The sequence below is a fragment of the Indicator indicator genome, chromosome 11 (assembly GCF_027791375.1).
Source record: "Indicator indicator isolate 239-I01 chromosome 11, UM_Iind_1.1, whole genome shotgun sequence".
Taxonomy (NCBI): domain Eukaryota; kingdom Metazoa; phylum Chordata; class Aves; order Piciformes; family Indicatoridae; genus Indicator; species Indicator indicator.
This window is the reverse complement of record NC_072020.1, coordinates 5,799,450-5,819,814: the sequence shown is the minus strand read 5'-3', so window position 1 is coordinate 5,819,814 and position 20,365 is coordinate 5,799,450. Positions and strand designations below refer to the sequence as shown.

The 20,365-nt window shown below is 44.1% G+C and overlaps 1 protein-coding gene across 1 annotated transcript; it reads left to right on the top strand.

Moving 5' to 3' along the window:
* Nucleotides 1-404: 404 nt before the first annotated feature.
* On the top strand, nucleotides 405-14,174 carry LOC128969836 (prostatic acid phosphatase-like). The gene is made up of 11 exons (XM_054384805.1): nucleotides 405-509; nucleotides 4,893-4,988; nucleotides 5,502-5,588; nucleotides 6,586-6,738; nucleotides 8,529-8,627; nucleotides 9,544-9,648; nucleotides 10,596-10,728; nucleotides 11,178-11,260; nucleotides 12,652-12,758; nucleotides 13,344-13,513; nucleotides 14,056-14,174. The coding sequence occupies exons 1-11, from the start codon at nucleotides 405-407 to the stop codon at nucleotides 14,172-14,174; spliced, it is 1,257 nt and encodes a 418-aa protein (XP_054240780.1).
* The last annotated feature ends 6,191 nt before the right edge of the window (nucleotides 14,175-20,365 follow it).

Below are 20,365 nucleotides of genomic sequence, written 5' to 3'. Positions count from 1 at the left end.
GAGCAGTATAGAGAAACAGTATTGCCTGGTTCTTGGCTTTGAGTTTGTCCCCATGGCTGTGCTGTAGCCCGGGAAAGTTCCCAGCCCTGAGAATGGAAACATAACAGGTAGGTGGAAACACTGGTAATGCTTAGCAACTCCTCCACGTTTTAGCCTCATCCTTACACTCCAAAGGAGAAAAATCAGCAGAAAAAGGAGCTGAATGATGATGCGATTGAGCAAAATGTAAACAGTAATCTGGAAACAATGGGCGATGCAATTTGTTGCGTAGTCACACAACATTCCTCTGGGATGTGAAATTCACCGGCAGCAGTTCCGCCCACTTGGGAAGTGCAGCCTGAGTGTGGCTGCTCAGCTCGAGCTGCTGCTGGAGCTACCAAACCTTCTCTGCCAGGAGGGGAGCGATGTGGCTTTCCAGCCCATCCAGGATCCTCTACTTGTCTTTTCCTGTGATCCTCATTCTGCTTGAGCAGACCTCTGCAGAGAGAACACTGAAGTTTGTGGTTGCAGTAAGTAAGATTTGCTTTGCATTCTGGTGTGGGGAGTGCAGGGAGCGTGGTATGGCTGGCAAACCGACCAAGGTGTGCAGCTGCTGTGCTTCTTTTCACATGGCTGCCCTTTGGCTTACTGGGTTTAAAGACCTTACTTCAAGGGAATGAAAAAACCTCTAGTTAAAAGAATGTTCATCTAACCCCTAGGCATTATTCCAAGTCAAATGAAGAACTCAGCTCTGTGACAGGCACACAGTACAGGGGACAATCTGCCCTCTAAGCTTTCCTGCCATTCCTTCCTTTAGCTGGCACAGTCTGAGAGCAGACAACAGTGGCCTCCTCTGTGCTTGGGGCTGAAGCTCATGAAGTTACAGAAGTTACCACAAATCCAAAAGCATTTTCTGTTTCAGAGTAACTGGACTGGCACAGCAGAGCTCTGAGAAACTGCAAAGAGCCTTTTAATGTAGAGCTGTGAGACAGGTGCTGCAGTCACTGCAGGCAGGCTGAAACAGGCCACAGCCAGGCTTGTTTTAAACTAACCAGATGCTGCCTCAGTGTCACATTGCCCTATATCTCAGGTAAAAGAGATTAATGCAGTGAGACAGTTTGGGTGGTGAAGGCTGCATCACAGTCATTTTCATTCTAATTCCTTTCTTTTCAATAAGTTACACTGACAAAAGAGAGTCAGTCTAAGGGGCTACTTCAGCCCAAGGTCATGGCAGTCGGAATTCACATTTACAATCAGGATTTTTTCTCCTTCCACCTTTCTCTATTTCAGATATTCTGAGCATGTGCAGATATCAGACAGAAGTACTGTGTCCAAAACATACCACCCAGCTCTAGATAAAGTTGTTTCCTCACGGCACGCTTTGTGTGTGTTCAGCTGAAATTTGCCTCCTGAACTCACTGTTTGATTTTTCACGGCAAGACAATTGCTAGCAGAAACAAATAGCATAGGAACTGGCCCCAGAACATTTCACTGATACAATGGCCTATCATGAGGATATGGCTAGTCAAGGTAAATCTAGAAGGCACCTTTCTGAGATTAATTCAATGCCACTTTCCAGTTGTACCACAAGAGTTGTTATGTTTTCACCTGGGAGTATTGCTGAATGGGGAAAATGTCTCAGAATTACTCTTGAAAACTTTCTTAGCAGAATTGCACAGTATAAAATATATCTGTGGGGAAGAAAAATCACACAAATGTTCCTTTCTCTCACTTCTAGAATTATGCTGTGCTCTGGGAAGGTGTCTTGCTCTCTCCTCATGATTTCCATCTTTGTGCTGACTCTGAGTATTTTGATTATTGGCCACAATTCCCTTTGGCTGACAAGCTCTAATTCAAGCCAATTTGTCAAAACGCTATTCTAGTTTTCTTTCTCACATGTAACATTAGCCTTCACCATAATTTCTGGACACTGAATTTAAACTAGACATAGGAGAAGAAAACAGGACATACATAGGACAATTGGGCACTCAAGGCAGAAATGAAATACTGAGCGCCTCTGTATGAAGAAGTTCTGACCTGTAAGTTCTGCCTCCACACAGACACTCACTTCACACATCAGACCACAAAGAGGTGTGGTTTCTGGGGTTCTGTGATTCACCACTGTCTTTCTCCTTCTAACTCAGGACAAGAAGTGTTGACTGAGCATCTTATCTGTTTCTCTAATCGAGCCAAGCCATATGAAGCCTTGACTAAACGTGCTCAGTGTTTATGCATCTATGGTTTCCCTGAATTGGCATCTTGACTGCTTCCATTGCTCTCCCGTTTCTTCATCCCTATAGCTGTCTTCAAAATAAGAACTATTTCTGTTTGAAGTAGAGTCTGTCAATAAACATGTCTGGAAGAGGCTCACTATTGCTGAGAGACAGCTAATTCATCATGGCATTTCTGAATGAAGATGTTACACACACACCACAGACCATGTTCTCAGTTTCCCCTCTCCTCCACAGCAGTTTTTCACCTGACAATAAAGGAAGCAAATGCCGGCCAGGGTCTCGGCCACACGGTCATTCTGATCTGAAGTGATTACCCTCACAAAATCACAGAGAGGACCCAGACACCAAATCAGGTTCAAGCTGTATTAGAGTTGAAGGAGAAGGTGTTTGGTCACACCTACTGCTTTTGAGAACTAAGTGAGCTGAAGCATTTCAGACAGAAGTGCTGAAATGAATCCACCAAGCAGGTGGGCACTGTCTGGGTACATTCTTCTTCCCCTCCCTTCCTTCTTGATCTCTAATGTCTTTGGGTACATTCTCCTTGCCCTCCCTTCCTTCTTGATCTCTAGTGTCTTTTCACCTTTTGTGATGCTTGTTCCTTTTCCCTCATCCTGTGTTCTATGACTTCTGAAAGGTCAGGAAGACAACCTGTAGGCCAAGAGTAATAAAGGCAGCAGCAGACATATTTTTAAATTAATCTGAAAGATTAGCTCCTTTTTACAAACCCCAGATGCTGAGTGTTGAGAAATACCTACTGAGGAGCAAGGCACTACATTTCATTTCCCTAGCAGGATAAGGTTACCCATTAGTGAAAAAAAGACATGTGCAGAATTAAAAATTGCATAGAGGAGCAAAGATGAAATATGGAAGAAGGACTTTATGGACTTCACTGGATTTGAACTCAGGAAGAGAACGTTTTTTTTCTTGAAATAGTGCAGTTTCATGTTGATCAACGTGCAGGTGATACTGGTGAACAAACCCCACTGCTTTGCTGAGAAATACTCATTTCAGGGTGGCCACATCTTCAGTTAAACTCCACTAGGAAAGCAAAAAGATAATAAGCAGCTTTCTGCACGGTTCTAGTGGCAACAGCTCACCTAGCAAACCTTGTTGACTGTTGCAGAAAACAGAGGGCGAAATCCAATTAGATTTGCCTCCAAAGGGCAACATTTCCCAGCCCTGGTGCACAGAAGGGTGTTAGCTGTAATTAAAACATGAAGCCATGCTGCTTGTGTTTACTTGGAAAAACATAAACACGCAGCACCTCCTCAGGGGCAGTGGCAAACTGACCAGTGTGTGCAAAGCCCTCTGGTGCTTGGGCAAGAGTGATGTGGCTTAATGATGCCTGGGAGAGCACTCATTACAATGCAGCTGTTTAGCAGGGAGGTCTCCTGGAACACATGCCACTTCAGGAACAAATGCACCATGCATCCACACTGCCACTGGGCTCATTCATGCCAAGGCAGGAACCTGTCTGGCTATGTGCACACTGACACAAACAAAGTGGGGTTTGCAACAGTTCGGATCAGCATCCCTGAGGACTGTCTGGAGCCCTGTGAATTTCTATTCCAGCATTTCCTTTCATGGGAAACTTTTCTGCACCTCATTTTTCTAAACCCACTTATTGACATGGGAGAGGAATTCAGAGGTTTTTCTAACTATTTGAGTCAGTGTTGGCATTTTCTGTTGGCTGGAATAAAACCAGGAAAAGGCTTATTAAAGATCTCTTTTGTAGAAAGCCATATGGTTAAGTGTATCCCATTGACATTGCCCATGCTACAGTGTCCAAGACAGAAAAGCCACCAAACTCTTTATTCATACTCAATGTAATAGAAAAAACAAACAAAATCCTGCAGACTTTCAAAAAATATTTTCCTATGTGTATGTAAAAGTATTAACAAACATCAAATAAGCTAACAGATGTTTATACTTTTTCATCTTTATATTTTAGGATGATTGAGAAATCAAACATAAGCTGCATGTATATGTGGAGTTGCTTTTAAAGATACTACTACAAAAAAAGCAGCCAGACAGGAAGGACATGGACCTGATGGAGAGGGTCTAGAGGAGGGTCACGAAAATGATCAGGGGGTTGGAGCACCATTGCTATGAGGACAGGCTGAGGGAGCTGGGGATACTGAGCCTGGAGAAGAGGAGGCTCCAGGGAGACCTGATAGCAGCCTTCCAGTACCTGAAAAGGGCCGGTGGGAAGGGACTGTTCACAAGTCCTGTGGTGACAGGACAAGGAGCAATGGCTTCAAACTAGAGAAGGGCAGATTTAGATAGGATATCAGGAAGATATCCTCACTATGAGGATGGTGGAACACTGGAACAGGTTGCCCAGTGAGGTGGTTGAGGCCCCTTCCCTGGAGATGTTTAAGGTAAGACTCAACAAGGCCCTGGGCAACCTGATCTAGTTGGGGATGTCCCTGCTGACTGTGGGGAGGTCAGACTGGATGAACTTTGGAGGTCCCTTCCAGCCTGGACCGTTCTGTGATTCTGTGATTCTCAAGCCAAAGAATGAAATCTTCCTCTAAGCACATCAGACACTGATTGGATGTCAAAACCTCAGATTTCTTGTCTAGGTAGAACAAGCAGAAGGTGTGCTTGCCCTCTAGCTAAGTGACAAAGAGGGGCTAACAGCACCTGATCCAAGGGTTTGTTGGTGATGTTCGTTAGGTTTTCCGGCACGGGGACCGAACGCCGATCATCACCTTCCCGACTGATCCACACAAGGAAAGCGAATGGCCCCAGGGATTTGGACAGCTTACCACAGTAAGTTGGCTTGCTTAGAAGAACTTCTGTTCTGCTACTGAAGGGAAGTGGGCAGCTGTCTTTCTGTGCATTAGCCAATCCCAAGCCCTGCTGGCTGCTGTGAGCCGTAGCCCATCATTCACAGGCATTTTTAAAGTAATGACTGTAACTAACACAATGTTAGCAATCATCCTTCCCCAGCTGACATGCACTGCAAAGAACACTGCTGAGCACCAGCAGCTCCAGGAGCATCTACAGAACCACAGCACTGCCGGAATAGTTTGTATGGTATCAGGCTCGCTGCCTTTCCTGGAGCAGAGGAAAGGATGGAGCCTCAGCATTTCAGAATGCATCATTCTCTCCTGGCTAGACAGGAGTGTTTCTGTGGAACATTCCAGATCGCCTACCACGCACAGAGTGCATTGCAGAAATGCTTACCGGTGACTTGGAGCCGGCTGCTGAAAGACCAGAAACATCACATTGCCATTCTCCAGTCACTCCAGCCTAACGGTCATCTGTGTGCTTGCCTGGCAGACCGGGATGCAGCAGCTCTTTGAGCTCGGCCAGTACACGAGGAGCAGATACTCCAGCTTTCTGAACAGCACCTACAACCGCCAAGAGGTACGCAGCACGAGGCTCTGCAGGGCATCTCTCTGGCACAGCAGGGCTGCGGGCTTGTGTAGACAAAAAGCACAGCATTACAATCGCTTCATGAGCGCTTGGGGCTGTTCAGTCTGGAGAAGAGAAGGCTCCGAGGAGACCTTGTTGTGACCTTCCAGTATCTGAAGGGGGCTTACAAGAAAGCTGGGGAGGGACTTTTTAGGATGTCAGGTAGCTATAAGACTAGGGGGAGTGGAGCAAAACTAGAAGTGGGTAGATTCAGATTGGATGTTAGGAAGAAGTTTTACACCATGAGGGTGGTGAGACACTGGAACAGTTTGCTCAGGGAGGTGGTAGAGGCTCCATCCCTGGAGGTTTTTAAGGCCAGGATGGATGTGGCTCTGAGCAACCTGCTCTAGTGTGAGGTGTCCCTGCCCATGGCAGGAGGGTTGGAACTAGATGATCCTTGAGGTCCCTTCCAACCCTAACAATTCCATGATTCTATGAAAACTTCAGGGAATAGAAAAACATTTCTGAAAGTCAGGCAGAACATTAGGCTAAAGTCTAACTTTCAGCTCCTAGATGCAGTTCAGTCACCTGGTGGGCCATGCTCACACACTTCTTCCTGTGCAAGACAGGTCTGATAGCTGTTTGGGTGTGCTTGCCACATGGGGAAGACACTTCTGCCATTGTGGTCTACACCTGAGGGTTGTATTGGTGGGAAGGCGTAAAAGACCAGAGCTTTGTCATGCTTCCAAGAGAGATTTCTGGCTTTAAGTGCTTCCACTCCTGAGGTGTAGCAGATAGATCACAGAATCATAGAATCATTTAGGGTGGAAAGATGCTTTGGTAATTCCATTTATGCAGGTTAAGTAGGGCCCTAGAAAGCTGAGTTATGGCATCACTGTTTTTACTTTATGCAGAAACATAAAACTGAAACCAAGAAGCTAGGGTTGCTCAGCTGGGTAAAATGACCTCATTCTTGTTTAATTTTAACTCTTTGACATCCTGTCTTCAGTTCTACATCCAAAGCACAGATTATGATCGCACCATTATGAGTGCCCAGTCATACCTTTCTGGCCTCTTCCCACCAACTAGCAGCCAGATTTGGAATCCTAAGCTTCTCTGGCAACCCATTCCAGTTCACACTTTGCAGAAATCCACAGACCGGGTGAGTACTGACTGCACACTTCCTATGCCTTAAACTTTCCCAGAAGCAAAAAAGGCAAAAGGGAGAAAAAAGCTAAAAAACTGTTTTCTGTTCTTTTTGAGTTCAATCTAATAGAATACAGCAACTGCAGCTACCGGCTGACAAGTATGTCGCAGGTCAGCTGTAATGGGCTGCCTGAAAATCCTCCTCCTATAGTTGCAGTCCACCTGAACTGTCACCCACACTGCTGTATTCTGCAAGGCACAGCCCCAGCATGTTGCTCTGAACCCTTACAGAGAAAAGTGCTTTTGTAAGCACCAAGCCAGCCCTCCTGTCTTTGGCAGGTTTGCTCCATAGCTTATTCAAGGAATACAATTTTCACCAGCCATGGTAATGACCTCTCAATTCCCTATTCTGGTAGCACTTAGGCACCCTAATAACAGACGAGGGCCCTTTTATGCTCAGTGCCACACAAACATTTGATGAAAGCCTAACACTTGCCTTGTGACTCATAGTAAGAGCAGACCTGCCCAAATATTAGGGCTTGTAGAAGTTTTACTGCACTTAGGTCTTTCTGACTTGGGTCTAGAGTTTAATTTCACTGGCTGCTGTAACAAGGGCCGTGTGAGGAACAGTGGAACAAGGACAAGAAGTTACTGAGTGCAGTGGCAGAAAGGCTGACTTCCTTCTGCCTTTGAGGACAAAAGGTGACTGTAAGAAAAGGTACACAAGGCCCCTGCTAAATAGCTGCTTGCCCAGTCACCAACATCAGAAGATGGACTCTGGCCTTAGGGGGTGACTGTACCTTCCTCCCACTGCCATTACTCCATACTTACTACAGAGAGAATGGGACTCCACAAATGCAATTAAGCACGATGTGATTCAGCTTAAACCTGGTCTCTGTCCCTCCACAGAGGAGAATGCTGCCACTGTTATTTAAACATGAGACAGCAAGGGACGTTCCTTCACCAGAAAACTAAAGCACCAAAGTGGCCAGAGCTTGGCCAAATAAACCCTCACTGCCCTGAGTGGAATCACGGCTCAGTGCAATGCCCTGTTTGGAGAAGGGAAGCTCATTTGTTAGGAATCTCGAACCTCATCACTTCTGCAGCTGGTTCAGGAGCTGACATTGCACTGACACACACCTTTGAGGCAGCTCAAAATCGTGGTTAAATATGCAAACCACCTGGAAAAAATGTTGTTCCTTTTGTTAATCGAAGCAGCTGGCAGAGCTATTTTCAGGTCTTAAGCAACACAAAGTGGGAAATTGAAGCCAAGTAGAGTCTAGTAAAAAGCCCTAATCACAGTTTATTTTTCAGCCACTGAGGTCTATCAAGACCTGACAGACAACAGTACTGAGTGCTGCCTAATGAGGCCAAAGGGAGTGGCTTAATTAATTATACACAGAGGGAGATAATTAAGCCACAGAGCAAGAGAAACATTCGTTATTGTGTCATTAAACAACATTCCCCAGTTTAATGCTGTAGCTTGAGCCTTCACCCTCCAGTGTGCTTCTGTTAGAGAAAAAATGAAGCCCTGGCAATCCCATTGCATGTGTGCTGGTGTCTGTGGGTGGCTGCCAAACCAAAAAGCAAAGAGGCACTGGAAGTGCAGTCTGCTGATGTTCACCCCAGGACAGAGCAGAGCTCTTTGCACATCCACAATCCACACATAATGAAGTCAAATGACAAATTCATGCTCTATCATGGGCATCACTCTTTCTAACAAACATTCCTTCAGCAGCACCAGAACATCTGGAAGTGTACTGATTAATTCTACAACTACTTCAAGTTTCACTTCTCATGTTTCAGAGGCTGCATTTTCCCCTGCCTGACTGTCCACGCTTTGATGAGCTTCAGAACGAAACACAAACATCTAATGAATTTCAAACCAGAATACAACCATACATGGTAAGACAAAGCAGAAAGGAAACACAATCCGAGAAGAAGGAAAGTAATTCAGCTGGAGAAGTTATGGAATTGCATTATTTCCTTTTGCTTAAGTGCAAAAAAAAACCCAAACCAAAACTGAGGACTCCCTTCAAATCAGAAATCTGGGCCAATATGATCAAAAAAGTGTCTTGTACTTCTCTATATTAATCTTTACAACTATGAATCTAACAGTCATTTTCTCAGGCTAGTTAGAGCTGCATATAACTCAGGTCCACTGATCTCTACACATCCTCCCAAAGCTGTTTCTGACATTCTGCTGGCTCAACTCTCTGGTCAGCCTCACTCACCTGCAGTGGGAGGGGAAGGATGACTCCACAGCTATCCTCTCAGCTACTGCTATGAAACAGCTCACACAGGAATAAGGGATACTGAGGACTCCTTTTATTTTTCTGTGGTGGCATATAGCACATGTGAATTGTTGTGGAACTATTACTTTGATATTCAGCTCCCCTCCAGTGGCAGAAGGAAAACCTAACTTCCTATTCCATTTCTTTTTTGCCTCATCTCTCTTTAATTTTGTATTTTCTCCTCATCTTTTTCTCATGCTCCTTTCCCCTTGGTGCCTTTCTCTTCCTTATATCTGAAGGCTTGAGATAAATGAGGTAGCCTCCTGAAGCAGTCAGAAGAGAGAGAGAGAGAGAGGAGTGCAGCAGAGCAAGCACCAGACTTACCTAGAGTAAGGCTAAGAAAAAGCAATGTGTGAAACAGATCAGTACCTTGAAATGCTTACAAAATGAAATCTGCAGATAAAATCTTCTGCTACAAAGGTTCCACCTGTGTAAAATCAAGCAGTGCTGTGCTACCAGGCTGGGTGCAATGACTCTACATGTATGTGTGTTCCATTTGTATTCACTCTTTGCTTTGTTTTCCCCAGGATTTTTTACAAACAATGGCAGTTAACACAGGGCTTGAACTAAACCATCTTAAAATCCTGGACAACTTCCAGCTCTGGAATACATATGATGCTCTGCACTGTGAGGTAATAGAGGCATTAGAGGTTGGGAAAGAATAGAGCTCAACTTCAACCATGGCAATGTGGTTTCAAAGGAATGAGTTGCCTTCTCTTTTGGATTATTATTAGCTTTTAATTTGAATCTAAGCTCTAATTTAGTGCATTGGTAAAATGAGAATCCCAAAACATGGTTTACAGCATGGGAAACTATTGTTGCCATTTGGTGCTTTATCCTGAAGCACTGGTACCAAAATCCATTCCCTTTATTCCCTCATTTTCCTTCCCAATATGCTGCTGTAGAATTATTTGAGCATGTTGCCTAGGATATATTTATGACTTTTAACAGGAAAATGAAATTATTTGCTTTAATCTATCAACAGGTAAACATCAAAATACTTAGATGTTGAAAATGAGAGGTAAAAACATGATCTATCAGTTAGAAAATTAGATGATGATTGCTGCTGGTGAATAAAAGCAGACTGGCCCCAAGTATGGGATGTGATTCTATTTGCCCCAGTCAGCATTGGTAGCACCTGAAGGCTGCTGAGGCACTTATACCCTGTAGGACACTGTCACTTCTACAGGACTGGCAAGGGACAGGTGTCTGGAAATGGCTACTGATGGAACTGGTATCTGGGCAACTTGTGTGGAAATGAGCAAGGTGATAACCTGAAGACCCACAGGAAAGGAAGAGGACACATCTGTGGTCTCTCACACTAGCAGAACAAAAGACATATCTTTATAGTAAGAACACATGGTACCTACAAGGGATCACTTTCACACAGGTGTTCCCCTCTTCCCCTTCACTCACTTTAGGGTGGTCCCCATTCCCACACAGTGTGACTTGGGGCATGCTGGTGAGTGAAACCACCCTGAGCAGGAATTGCAGGAAACAGAGTAGTATGAGGCTAGGCAATGGGATGTCACAGGCCAGCAGAAGAAAACCCAATTCTTTTGTTTTCCTTTCTCGCTAGGGTATTCACAATTACACTCTCCCTGGATGGGCCACCAAAGATGTCATTGACAAGATGGAAAAGCTGGCAGAGTTGGCCTTGTTATCACTATTTGGACTTTACAAAACAGAAGAGAAATCACGACTTCAGGGAGGTAAATCACAAAGCACACAGCTCTCAGGAAGGAGGAGCTGATGATTATGCAGCACCCTCTCACCTTAGACATGCAGAACTGTTGATACAGAGCCTTGATTTGGAACCATCTGTGCTGGGGTTTCCTAGTGTCCATGAGCATAGCAGTTATGTCCCCATTCCCTAGAATGGTAGAGACTGTGGTGCAGGGAATTTCTGCTGCCCTTGTCTCATGGGCTTCAGAGTCTCCCTGGTCTGGAGAAGGACAATGTATGGTAGGTGGGTTGGAATTAGATGATCCTTGAGGTCCCTTCCAACCCTAACAACTCTATGATTCTATGGTGTGTGACTTGTTGGGACTAAACAGACTGAACAGAAGTCTGCTGTTTGGTACTCAAAATATTTTGCCTTTTTGGTTTCTATGCAAATGTTAATCTTCATCTTCCTCTTTCTCATTCCCATATTTTTAAGGTGTCCTTGTGAATACCATTTTAAATAGCATTAAACAAGCTGCCAATTCTTCAAAACAAAGAAAAATGGAGGTCTACTCTGCAGTGAGTATTTTCATCTTTCATTACTTTTGCTTTGATTTTACCAGTAAAAGATCCTGAAAAGAGAACAATCAGCATCTTCCTGCAAGTTAAATGAAGGAATAATCTAATGTGGTTCAGTTCAGCTAAGAAACATAACACCAGCAAGTACAAGAAGGCAGCAGGAGCACAGATCTCACCTCAGTTTCAAACTGTACTTGGTAAAGAAACCCATGCACATTATCATTCATTTCCCCTGCAGTTTAATGGTGCAGCTTCTGGAAGCTGCATCTTTCCTTGAGCGCTCCCAGAGATGCTGGCACCTAGCAGAACTCCAGCTGTGCCTCCAACCCCTTCCTCTGCTTGCAAAAGGGTGATACAGCTGTGGATTCCTTCGGGTTTTATTTCAAGGATGAAGAGGGCCACTTGGGTCAGACCAAGATCCGCTTAGCTCATTCATTATCCTGTCCCTAATGATGGCCAGCAGCAGGGCAGAATGAGAACAATGCCAGCACAGAGTGTTGCTTCTCTTGCTACAACCTTCAAGCAGCCTGTGGTTTAGGGACTTCCTGAGAGAGAATCTGTCTGTGTGTTTAATAGCTCTTGACAGGCTTTCTTCCCTCAATTTATCTGGTCGCTTTTCAAGTGCATTTATATTTCTGGCCTCTGCAACATCCTGTGGTGATAGCTTGCATGTTAAAAGAAAAAAGATCTTCCCTACTCTTTTTATTTAAACTTTGTACTGATTTAGCTCCTTGCAGGGAGCTAAAACAGGAAGTAGTCATTCTTTATTCACTTCTCCTGGGTCACTCATCAGTTTACTACTTTTTGTCACACTTCTTCCATCTTCCCTTTTGCAGGACAGAGTACTACTTGATTCAATCTTTCCTCCTATAGAAATGGCTCAACACCTGAAATCTTTCTTGCTGCCTTTCCTACACGGTCTCTAGCCATACTATATTGTTTTTGAAAAGGAAGAAGAAGTGCATCCAGAATTTCCACTGCTGCTTTAATGCCAAGTAAAGCCCTATTTTTGAAACTGCTCTATCTTATACTGTCTTAATCTGATCTCGGAACCAAAAAACACTCCTGAAGGAAGGAATAGCACAAGGCACTGAAAACCTAGATTTATTACTTAGGCCACATCTTTCTTTCTCCCAAAACACTGCCAGACAGTGCAAGACACAGACTGCAGTAACTCTTTGGAAATGCCCCCCTGCTGCCTGCAGTAATCTATTAAGGTGCTTTTCCCAATGGTACATATCTCAATATATTTTAATGGTCATATTTACACAGGTTTTCTTTTATCTTGAGTTCCACTCCCTCTCTGTTCTTGTCTCATTATTCCAGATTAATGATATTTGACTTAACTGACTTTCAGTAATTAACTTGCCTCTTTTTTTTTTCCCCAATAGCATGACACCACAGTTGGGGCCCTCCAGATCGCTCTCAATATTTTCAATGGCAAACTGCCACCATATGCTGCTTGCCACTTCTTTGAACTCTACCAAGAAAGCAGTGGGCAAGTATCCTCTAAATTATGCAAGAACAAGGAGTGTTTGCAAGTTTGTTCCCCATTCCACCAAAATAATCTTCCTCTCAAATAGTGTGAGGAGATAAGAATTTGTTTCAGACTGATACTTCACTGAGCAGTCCAGGGGCACATAGCTCTGTCTAAAGCAGGAGACCCCCCGTGTGCTGGATGTGCATGTACCTGTCTGCTCTGAAAGACAGAGAGAAGAGCTGAAAATAGGCCTGATCAGATGGAAGTCAATGCTAAAAGGCATTTTTCCAGTTCTTCCAATGGTAGCAACGTTTCCAAGACATCTCATAAATCTCAAGGTAAACCATTTGGCTTAGCAGCACCTGGTGCTGCTGCCATTCAAGGACCCTTCAGGAGAACCCTCTGAGCTGACTGGCAATCTGTGCAGTAATGTAACCAGCTTTTGCAAAGTGGCCTTTGCAGGTGTCTTTCACAAAGCTTCCATTCTTGAACAACAGGATCTAGAGTAGGATGTTACAGCCTGTTTCCAACATTATGTGTCTAAATAGGAAACCTTCTCTTCAAGTACCTTCCTAAATAAACCTTTTGAATGTTGTTCATCAGGCGATACAGCATTGAAATGCACTACCGGAACGACTCCTCAAAGGACCCCTACCTGCTCACCCTGCCAGGATGCACCTCTTCTTGCCCACTTGAGAAGTTTGCTGAACTAGTCTCATCCATAATTACAGAAAATTGGTCAAAAGAATGTGGGAAGAAAGACAAAACAAAAGGTAGTGTAACAGCTTTCTATTTTCTACATAAGACATGGAGGCAGAACTTGTATCGATGGCTTCAAACTTTGCACCTTTCACACAACAGACACATCTCCCTTTAACAAGAGTGGATTAGCCTCACTGTGAGCAGGGAAAGCCAGCTGGCCCACTAGTGTGAAGGCAGTCCTATTATTGCTCACATGCATGCTCACATAAGGAGATACCTAAAGGGCACGGCCAAAAGTAGAGTTCCACTTGTAGAACATGTCAGGCAGAAATACAGGTGTAGGTGCTATGCAAGGGGTGCTGTGTATGTTGGGGACATCAGACCTTTGGTAGATGCAACACAAAAATGGCCTGCATATGCACAGAAGATGATGCATGTGCCCAGACTGATGCACAGGCACAGACTGATGCACATGAACAGAAGATTGATGCATGTGCCCAGACTGATGCACATTTCCACTGCACATGTCTGTAATGAGACTGTTATCTCTGTATGCCAGATGACACACATCTGTGCCTTTCATGAAGTCCATGCTGCTGTTTTTCCTTGACAGACATTTTCATCGGGTTCGACGTTGCTGTCAGTCTGTTGGTCATTCTGGACCTTGTACTGCTCTACCTCCTGTACCACTACAGACGCTGCAGGAGCAGGAACGATTACCAAAGCATTTAACAGGGAGGGAAGGAAATGAAAGAGAGAGAAGACAGATATCAAGCCATCCTTTTTGTTGCTTATATGCATCAGTTTCCTCTGGCCAAACTACTCTCCAAAGCATATTCAGCAAAGGTGAAGAGCTGAGGTATCTGCAGCCCAGCAACTGGAAGACTCCACCAGCTGCAGGGAGAACTATTGTAGGAAGACATCCTGCTTAGAAAGTTACTTCTGACTCCTGTTTCCATCTGTAGGGTTTTCACTACTATTAGTCACTCTTTAACTAGTGGGGTGAAGGGATACTATTGCCTATGCTTTTTTGTATATATATATATTGCCTATTCCCATGTAGCCCTCTGCTTCTCTCTTACCCTGCTCAATGAATCTTGCTTGAAAATCACAGTCTGCCATAATTTCCTTACTTGTAAACAGCTGTTTTGTTGATGCACAGGAAAATGTTTTCAGCCAGCAGAAGCTGCAATTACTGCGTGAAAAAGAGTCATAGCAGCACTTGGGCATGCTGATTCTGCAGTTATTCATGAAAAGTTTTGACCTTGGCCTTTACCTAATAAAAGTCTGCAGCCTGCCTTTCAAAGGAGTTACACTACTATGGCTCCCACTGAAATTAGTAGAAACTGAGGGGAGCTCTGTCTCGTATCCAGGCATCAAACAAAAAGACCTCGGTCAGCGTCCATATCTTTAGTAATATGGATGAGTAAATACATTAAATCCATTTTCAGTTGCTACATGCTTTCCGGTTTTTCTGAGGTCCCAGTCATGAATGATCCTTCGCTCTGCATCTTTTCACTGATGCTCTGTGTTCTGCTTCATGTCCCTTCTATAATCTGATTTCTTTGAACCCTCTTGCAATAATTCCTCGAGCTATCACTCTGTTCATCACCTTTCATTCTAATTTACAATAGCTCCTTTAACTCCTTGCTCTCTTCAAAACCCCTTGTGTTAGCAAGACATGCACTGAAAGTAAGAAAACAACCATTCTGCTCTTTGTGTGTTGATCTCTTCTGTGCAATACATTTTGGTTAGATTGCAAGCTCCTAAGGGCAGGGAATATGTTTCCATAATTGCTCTCTAGTATCATAAACTAGTATCTTAAGCACTAATATTGCTGTCCAAAACACTGCTTATCATCACATATTTCAAGGACTGTGGGCTGCAACCCAGTCAGCTACCACTCAATAATTCAGCTGTGGACACATTTTAAAATCTTACTGGTTAGATACATTAAATAGCATGAGCCAAACAGAACAGCAAATCGTTGTGAGAATACAGCACTTCCCAAATATCACTGCCTTTTCTTGCAGTAACAGCTCCTGAGGTGCCCACATTCTGAGCAAGTATTTCCCACTCAGTAAAAAGCTTTCATTAGTATCCCTGACATTTCCCTTCCATCTGTTTTAGGAAATGCTATGATCAAGTGATGTACTTGATTCTTACATTGTAAGGATGTTTTGTTGTAAAACAATTTGGGGCAAAGCTGTCAAGAATATGAAAGGCTATCCTTAAATCCGATGTTTTGGGTATACAAGCTTCAGACTGTAGCTACTGCTTCTGAGATCTCAGCACAAAAACTTAAACAATGTCCACATTGCAGTCAGAAGTGTTAGAGCAGCTCTAGGAAACAAGCCTGAGCTACCTCGGGTACCATTAGCAGTGTATTTACAGGGGGTAAAGCTCAGGACAAACTGCAAGACTGACCCTGGCTCTTGAATGTACATCTGCTGAGCAGTTACCTGATGCTGAGCTCTGTGTCACTGCAGCCACAGCTCTCACTTAAGGATAGGTTATGCTGTTGTTAGAGGCAGGCAGGTGCTTGCCAAGTGCAGACATACTGCTGACTGAGAATTTGCAGTAAGAACTGGGCCTAAGGCATTAGAAAGTCAGTCAGCTGCACTCCACAAGAAGTTGAATGGGGTCTCTGTTTTTTAAGATTATTTCTTGCAAGAAGAGTACCTCCAGACAGAAAGTGAAATGTGAAGTGTCCGAAACATCTTTTGTGGTTTATGCTACTCAAGCCTAACTTGTTACAGAGAATTTCAGGAGAGAAGCAAATAAATTGTAGGTGCAGAAGGAGCTGTCAGGAAGTAATTCTATGATAGGGACACATGTTGATAACAGGTAGTCATACCTTAAAATATCCATGCACTTTGGGACAGGATCCAGGGACAACAAGTTCCACAGAATGTAACAGAGAGGTTCAGATGATGTCACTTTGGAATTGATGAAGGTTTAATAAAGATTTCATACATTAGCAGTGGAGGTCCTGAAGCTCACTAACAGTAAAAGTGCTTTGTCTTGCTGTGATAAAATCAAGCAAAACTTCTTCAGTGGAGTTAAAGTTGTAAGTGCCAGCTAAGGTTCAGCCATATTACAATTTGCTTAGTATAACCTGCAGACTGTGATTAGAAAGCATCCTGGCCCCAAGTGATTTGTAGCACTGCAACAAAGCACATTAAAGAAACAATTCAACATTTGTGAGTGAAAAATGATGGAGCTTTCAGTGTGTTTAGAGCTTCCAAACCAAAGGGAATCTCCAGGTTTGCTCCTTCTGTAAGAAGAGTTTTTTAAAGCACTGATGCTTTGACATTGATGACATCAAGCTCTTCCATTTGCCCTTCAGCAGCAACGTCACCCTCATCTAGGGTAATTATGGTAGCAACTAGAAGCTCTGTGGTAAGGTTTTCTGGTGCATACACAGCACTTTCTACCTCAGTCAGCAACCTCCTCATATACAACTGATCTCACTCTGGAACTTGCTTGTTTGAAGTCCTGAATGCTGCAGGCACTGTGTCAACACAGCACAGCTCCTCTGACCTGCAGAGTGACAGCAGCTCCGTGCATTTGTAGCTGTCATGCAGCGATATTTGATCCACAAGGCATCATTTCTTCACACCTAAATGCATTGTCTTAGGTGTGGTGAGATAAAGAAAACAGAGTAACTAATACACTACTGAAAAAATTAGTCTGTTCAGTCCAAAACCCCTTGAGTTTGGATTAAGCCTCAACAGACAAAGGTTATATTTCTAACTGTTTCCCCCCAGACAAAAACTGCTAAAATTCTACTCTGCAAGGGAGAACAAAGATTCACAGTGAATGAGCTTGGAAGTGATGATGAGGGTCGAGGCCTGCTTATTCTCAGGCATGTAATTTTGGCCCTTAGTATCCCATGTTGAGCAGCAACATTGCAAAGGATTGTGTTACTGGCATGAAACAGCTGAAACTGCTGCACTGCTATGGGAAGAGCTTCTAAGGTGCAGGCTGCTCATAAAGCCTTTTGTTTAGGAAGATGAGAATTAAAAACATAAGCAGACTTAAAAACTCGCTACTTAAGGCCCCGCTAGGTAAGCACATGTCCTGCATTCTCTAAATACTAGTGCTGGCAGCATCTGGAGCAAGAAGTATAGGAAGATTAGCAAAACTCTGTAATACCCACAACTCTTGAGCTGACTGAGGACATTTGTAGCGCTTCTTGGAAGCAGAGCACTTCCATTCTTTGTGTTTTAAGGCATTCCCAGAGCTTCTCCTGGCTGCTCTTCAGAAAGCAGCAAGAGCTGAAGCAGATCTAAAGCTTACATTTTGTCCAGGTGGACTCAAGACCAAAATGGATATGATTATTAAATTGCTGTTTCTTGTAAGACAGTTTCTTAATACACAAGTACTGTTACAGTACAGAACACCTCCTCCAGGGCAGAAGACTTCAATGAACAACTCAAAGATAGCCTCTTACATTGGTAAAGAAACAAGAGCATTTGCTACTGATGTAAGCAGCCCTTCATGAGAAGCTTGTTTATCCTCTGTGATATCCTCCTGGAATACATATTTATCAATTACTTCTGCACAGGAAATAAAGACTCCTCTTTATTTGGTAAAGGAAGATGTGGATCAAAGGTCACCTTGGTCTATAAGTTAAGACCCTCCAAATAAGCACATGAAAATTTTCTGACAAATGAAGGCCTTCTTTGCACTTCCTTTCAGTTCACTTCACTGTTTGGGAAGATGGGAGTTTGCAGCACTCTGTGGTGAGCAGCCAATCTCCAGCACAATTACTGTGTTGTCTTCTCCTACATGGCTATTTGCACTCACCTCTGAACTGCTCATAGGCTGGAGGTGAAGGACAACAAATGTGGCAACAAATACATTAAACTGTAGTAAGCAACACAAGTTGCTGTTGCTTACTTACATGTGTTAACCACAGAAATTACCTGGCCGCAGATGTGACCCAAATGGGTCTGTAATTGCCTCAACTCTCCATTCTAACTGCCACACTCAGCCTTAGTGCATGTGCCAAAGCACGGCCTCTGCTGATTGCTCGCTCTCGCTTTCTGACCACACCTTCAGCAACAGCAAGATTGTAAAAAGGCCATTAGCTGAGCTGCAGCTGTCTTTGCTGGCCTGGTTGGTTGGCTGATGTTCCACTATGATTTGAATACCACTTCACTGTAATGAACACCACTCTCCACCACGAAGCACTGCTGTCATTGCTTACTGTCGCACTTGCAGCCTAAACAGAATCCTGCAGACAAGAGTGCAATTACTTGGTAACTATTCACCTGATGCAGCAGACAAGTATCTCTGAACGAAATGCAGGGAGACTTTCATGACCATAACTTGCATTATCAGAAGCAGACAAAGCACTCTAGGCAAACTTCTGCTTTATTTCACCATGATCCAGCAAATGGTCCTTGGGAGCCCAGAAGGCAGCCCTGTGCTAGGCTGCATCCAAAGCAGTGAGAGCATCAGGACAGGGAGGGGATTCTGCCCCTCTGCTCTGCTCAGACACCACCTGCAGCATTGCCTCCAGTTCTGGGGCCCCCAGCATAAGAGGGACGTGGAGCTGCTGAAGCAGGTCCAGAGGAGGCCACAAAGATGATCAGAGGGCTGGAGAACCTCCCCTATGGGGACAGGCTGAGAAAGCTGGGGCTGTTCAGCTTGGAGAAGAGAAGGCTCTAGGGAGACCTTAGAGCAGCTTTCCAGTACCTGAAAGGAGGCTACAAGAAAGCTAGGAAGGGACTTTCTACAAGGGCTTATAAGTGACAGAACGAGAGGGAATGGATTGAAGCTTGAGGAGGGGAGATTTAGACTGGAGATTAAGAAGAAATTCTTTACAGTGAGGGTAGTTTTATAATGGCATTCCCATTATAAAAATTCCTCTGTCTACAGATTCTTTTGCTTTTAAATCCTGCCTGGTGACAAAACTACTTCTAACCCTTTTAACACAGTGGGTGGGCAGCTCCCCCAAGTGTTTAGCAACTGCTGCACTGAGTGGCTTTCATGGGTCTTTAGGCAGTCTCCTGCTTTGACGCCACAGCCTAGTCCTAGGTGGGTAATGACATGTGTCAGTATATACTATATGGAGCCTTTGGCAGACACCAAAATATTGCCATGAAAAACACCTTATAGGAGAGACAGTTTGTGGAAGCACCACAAGCTTCCCTTCTGATGAGACACATCAGACACAAGCTAAGGACATTTCCCTAAGTCCATTAATTATTAGCAGCAGAGCATTGTGGGAACTCCTCAAGGCAAATTCAAGCATGGAAAAAATATCTGCTAAGTAGAGAAAAGATCTGCTCCAGAAAAGGGCAACTGTGAACCCCACCTTTGTCCAATGACTGTATCTCAGCTTTTTCATTACTGTGCAGCAGCAGTTTCAATAGGCCTCTTGGAGATTGCTTTATCTTCACCACTTATGTCATAGGTACGTAGGGAGCAGTGCATGCCTTCAGTTATCTGTACGCATCTCCAGACAAAATAGTCCATGTGTTAAACTCTGCTTGGTTAGAAAAAGCCTCGAGGTATCTGGATTTAAGAGGATTTATGAGTAGTGCATAAAATACAGGCATGTTGTTCTGCAGGGGTGGCAAAGCCCTGTGAGCACTAACACACCATCAGCAGTGGCAAGATCCCCCAAAGCAAGACCAAGGGCACCCAGCTGCTGCAGGGCAGAGTAAGCTGACACAGTTCCTTCAGGAACTGATAGTGCAGGGTGCACAGATACGGCATCCTCTCCCCTGGCAAGTCCTCAACCAGAGTATCCCTGGCATGCTTTATAAAAGCAGGTAGTCTGAACCCTGGGAGTCTCTACACCTTTACATCACCTTGAATTGCAGCCCCATGGGCATTAAGAAAGACTTGAGTCACAGTCCCCTCGCCATTCCTGGGAACAGTCTGCCATCTACTGCCTAGACAAGCTC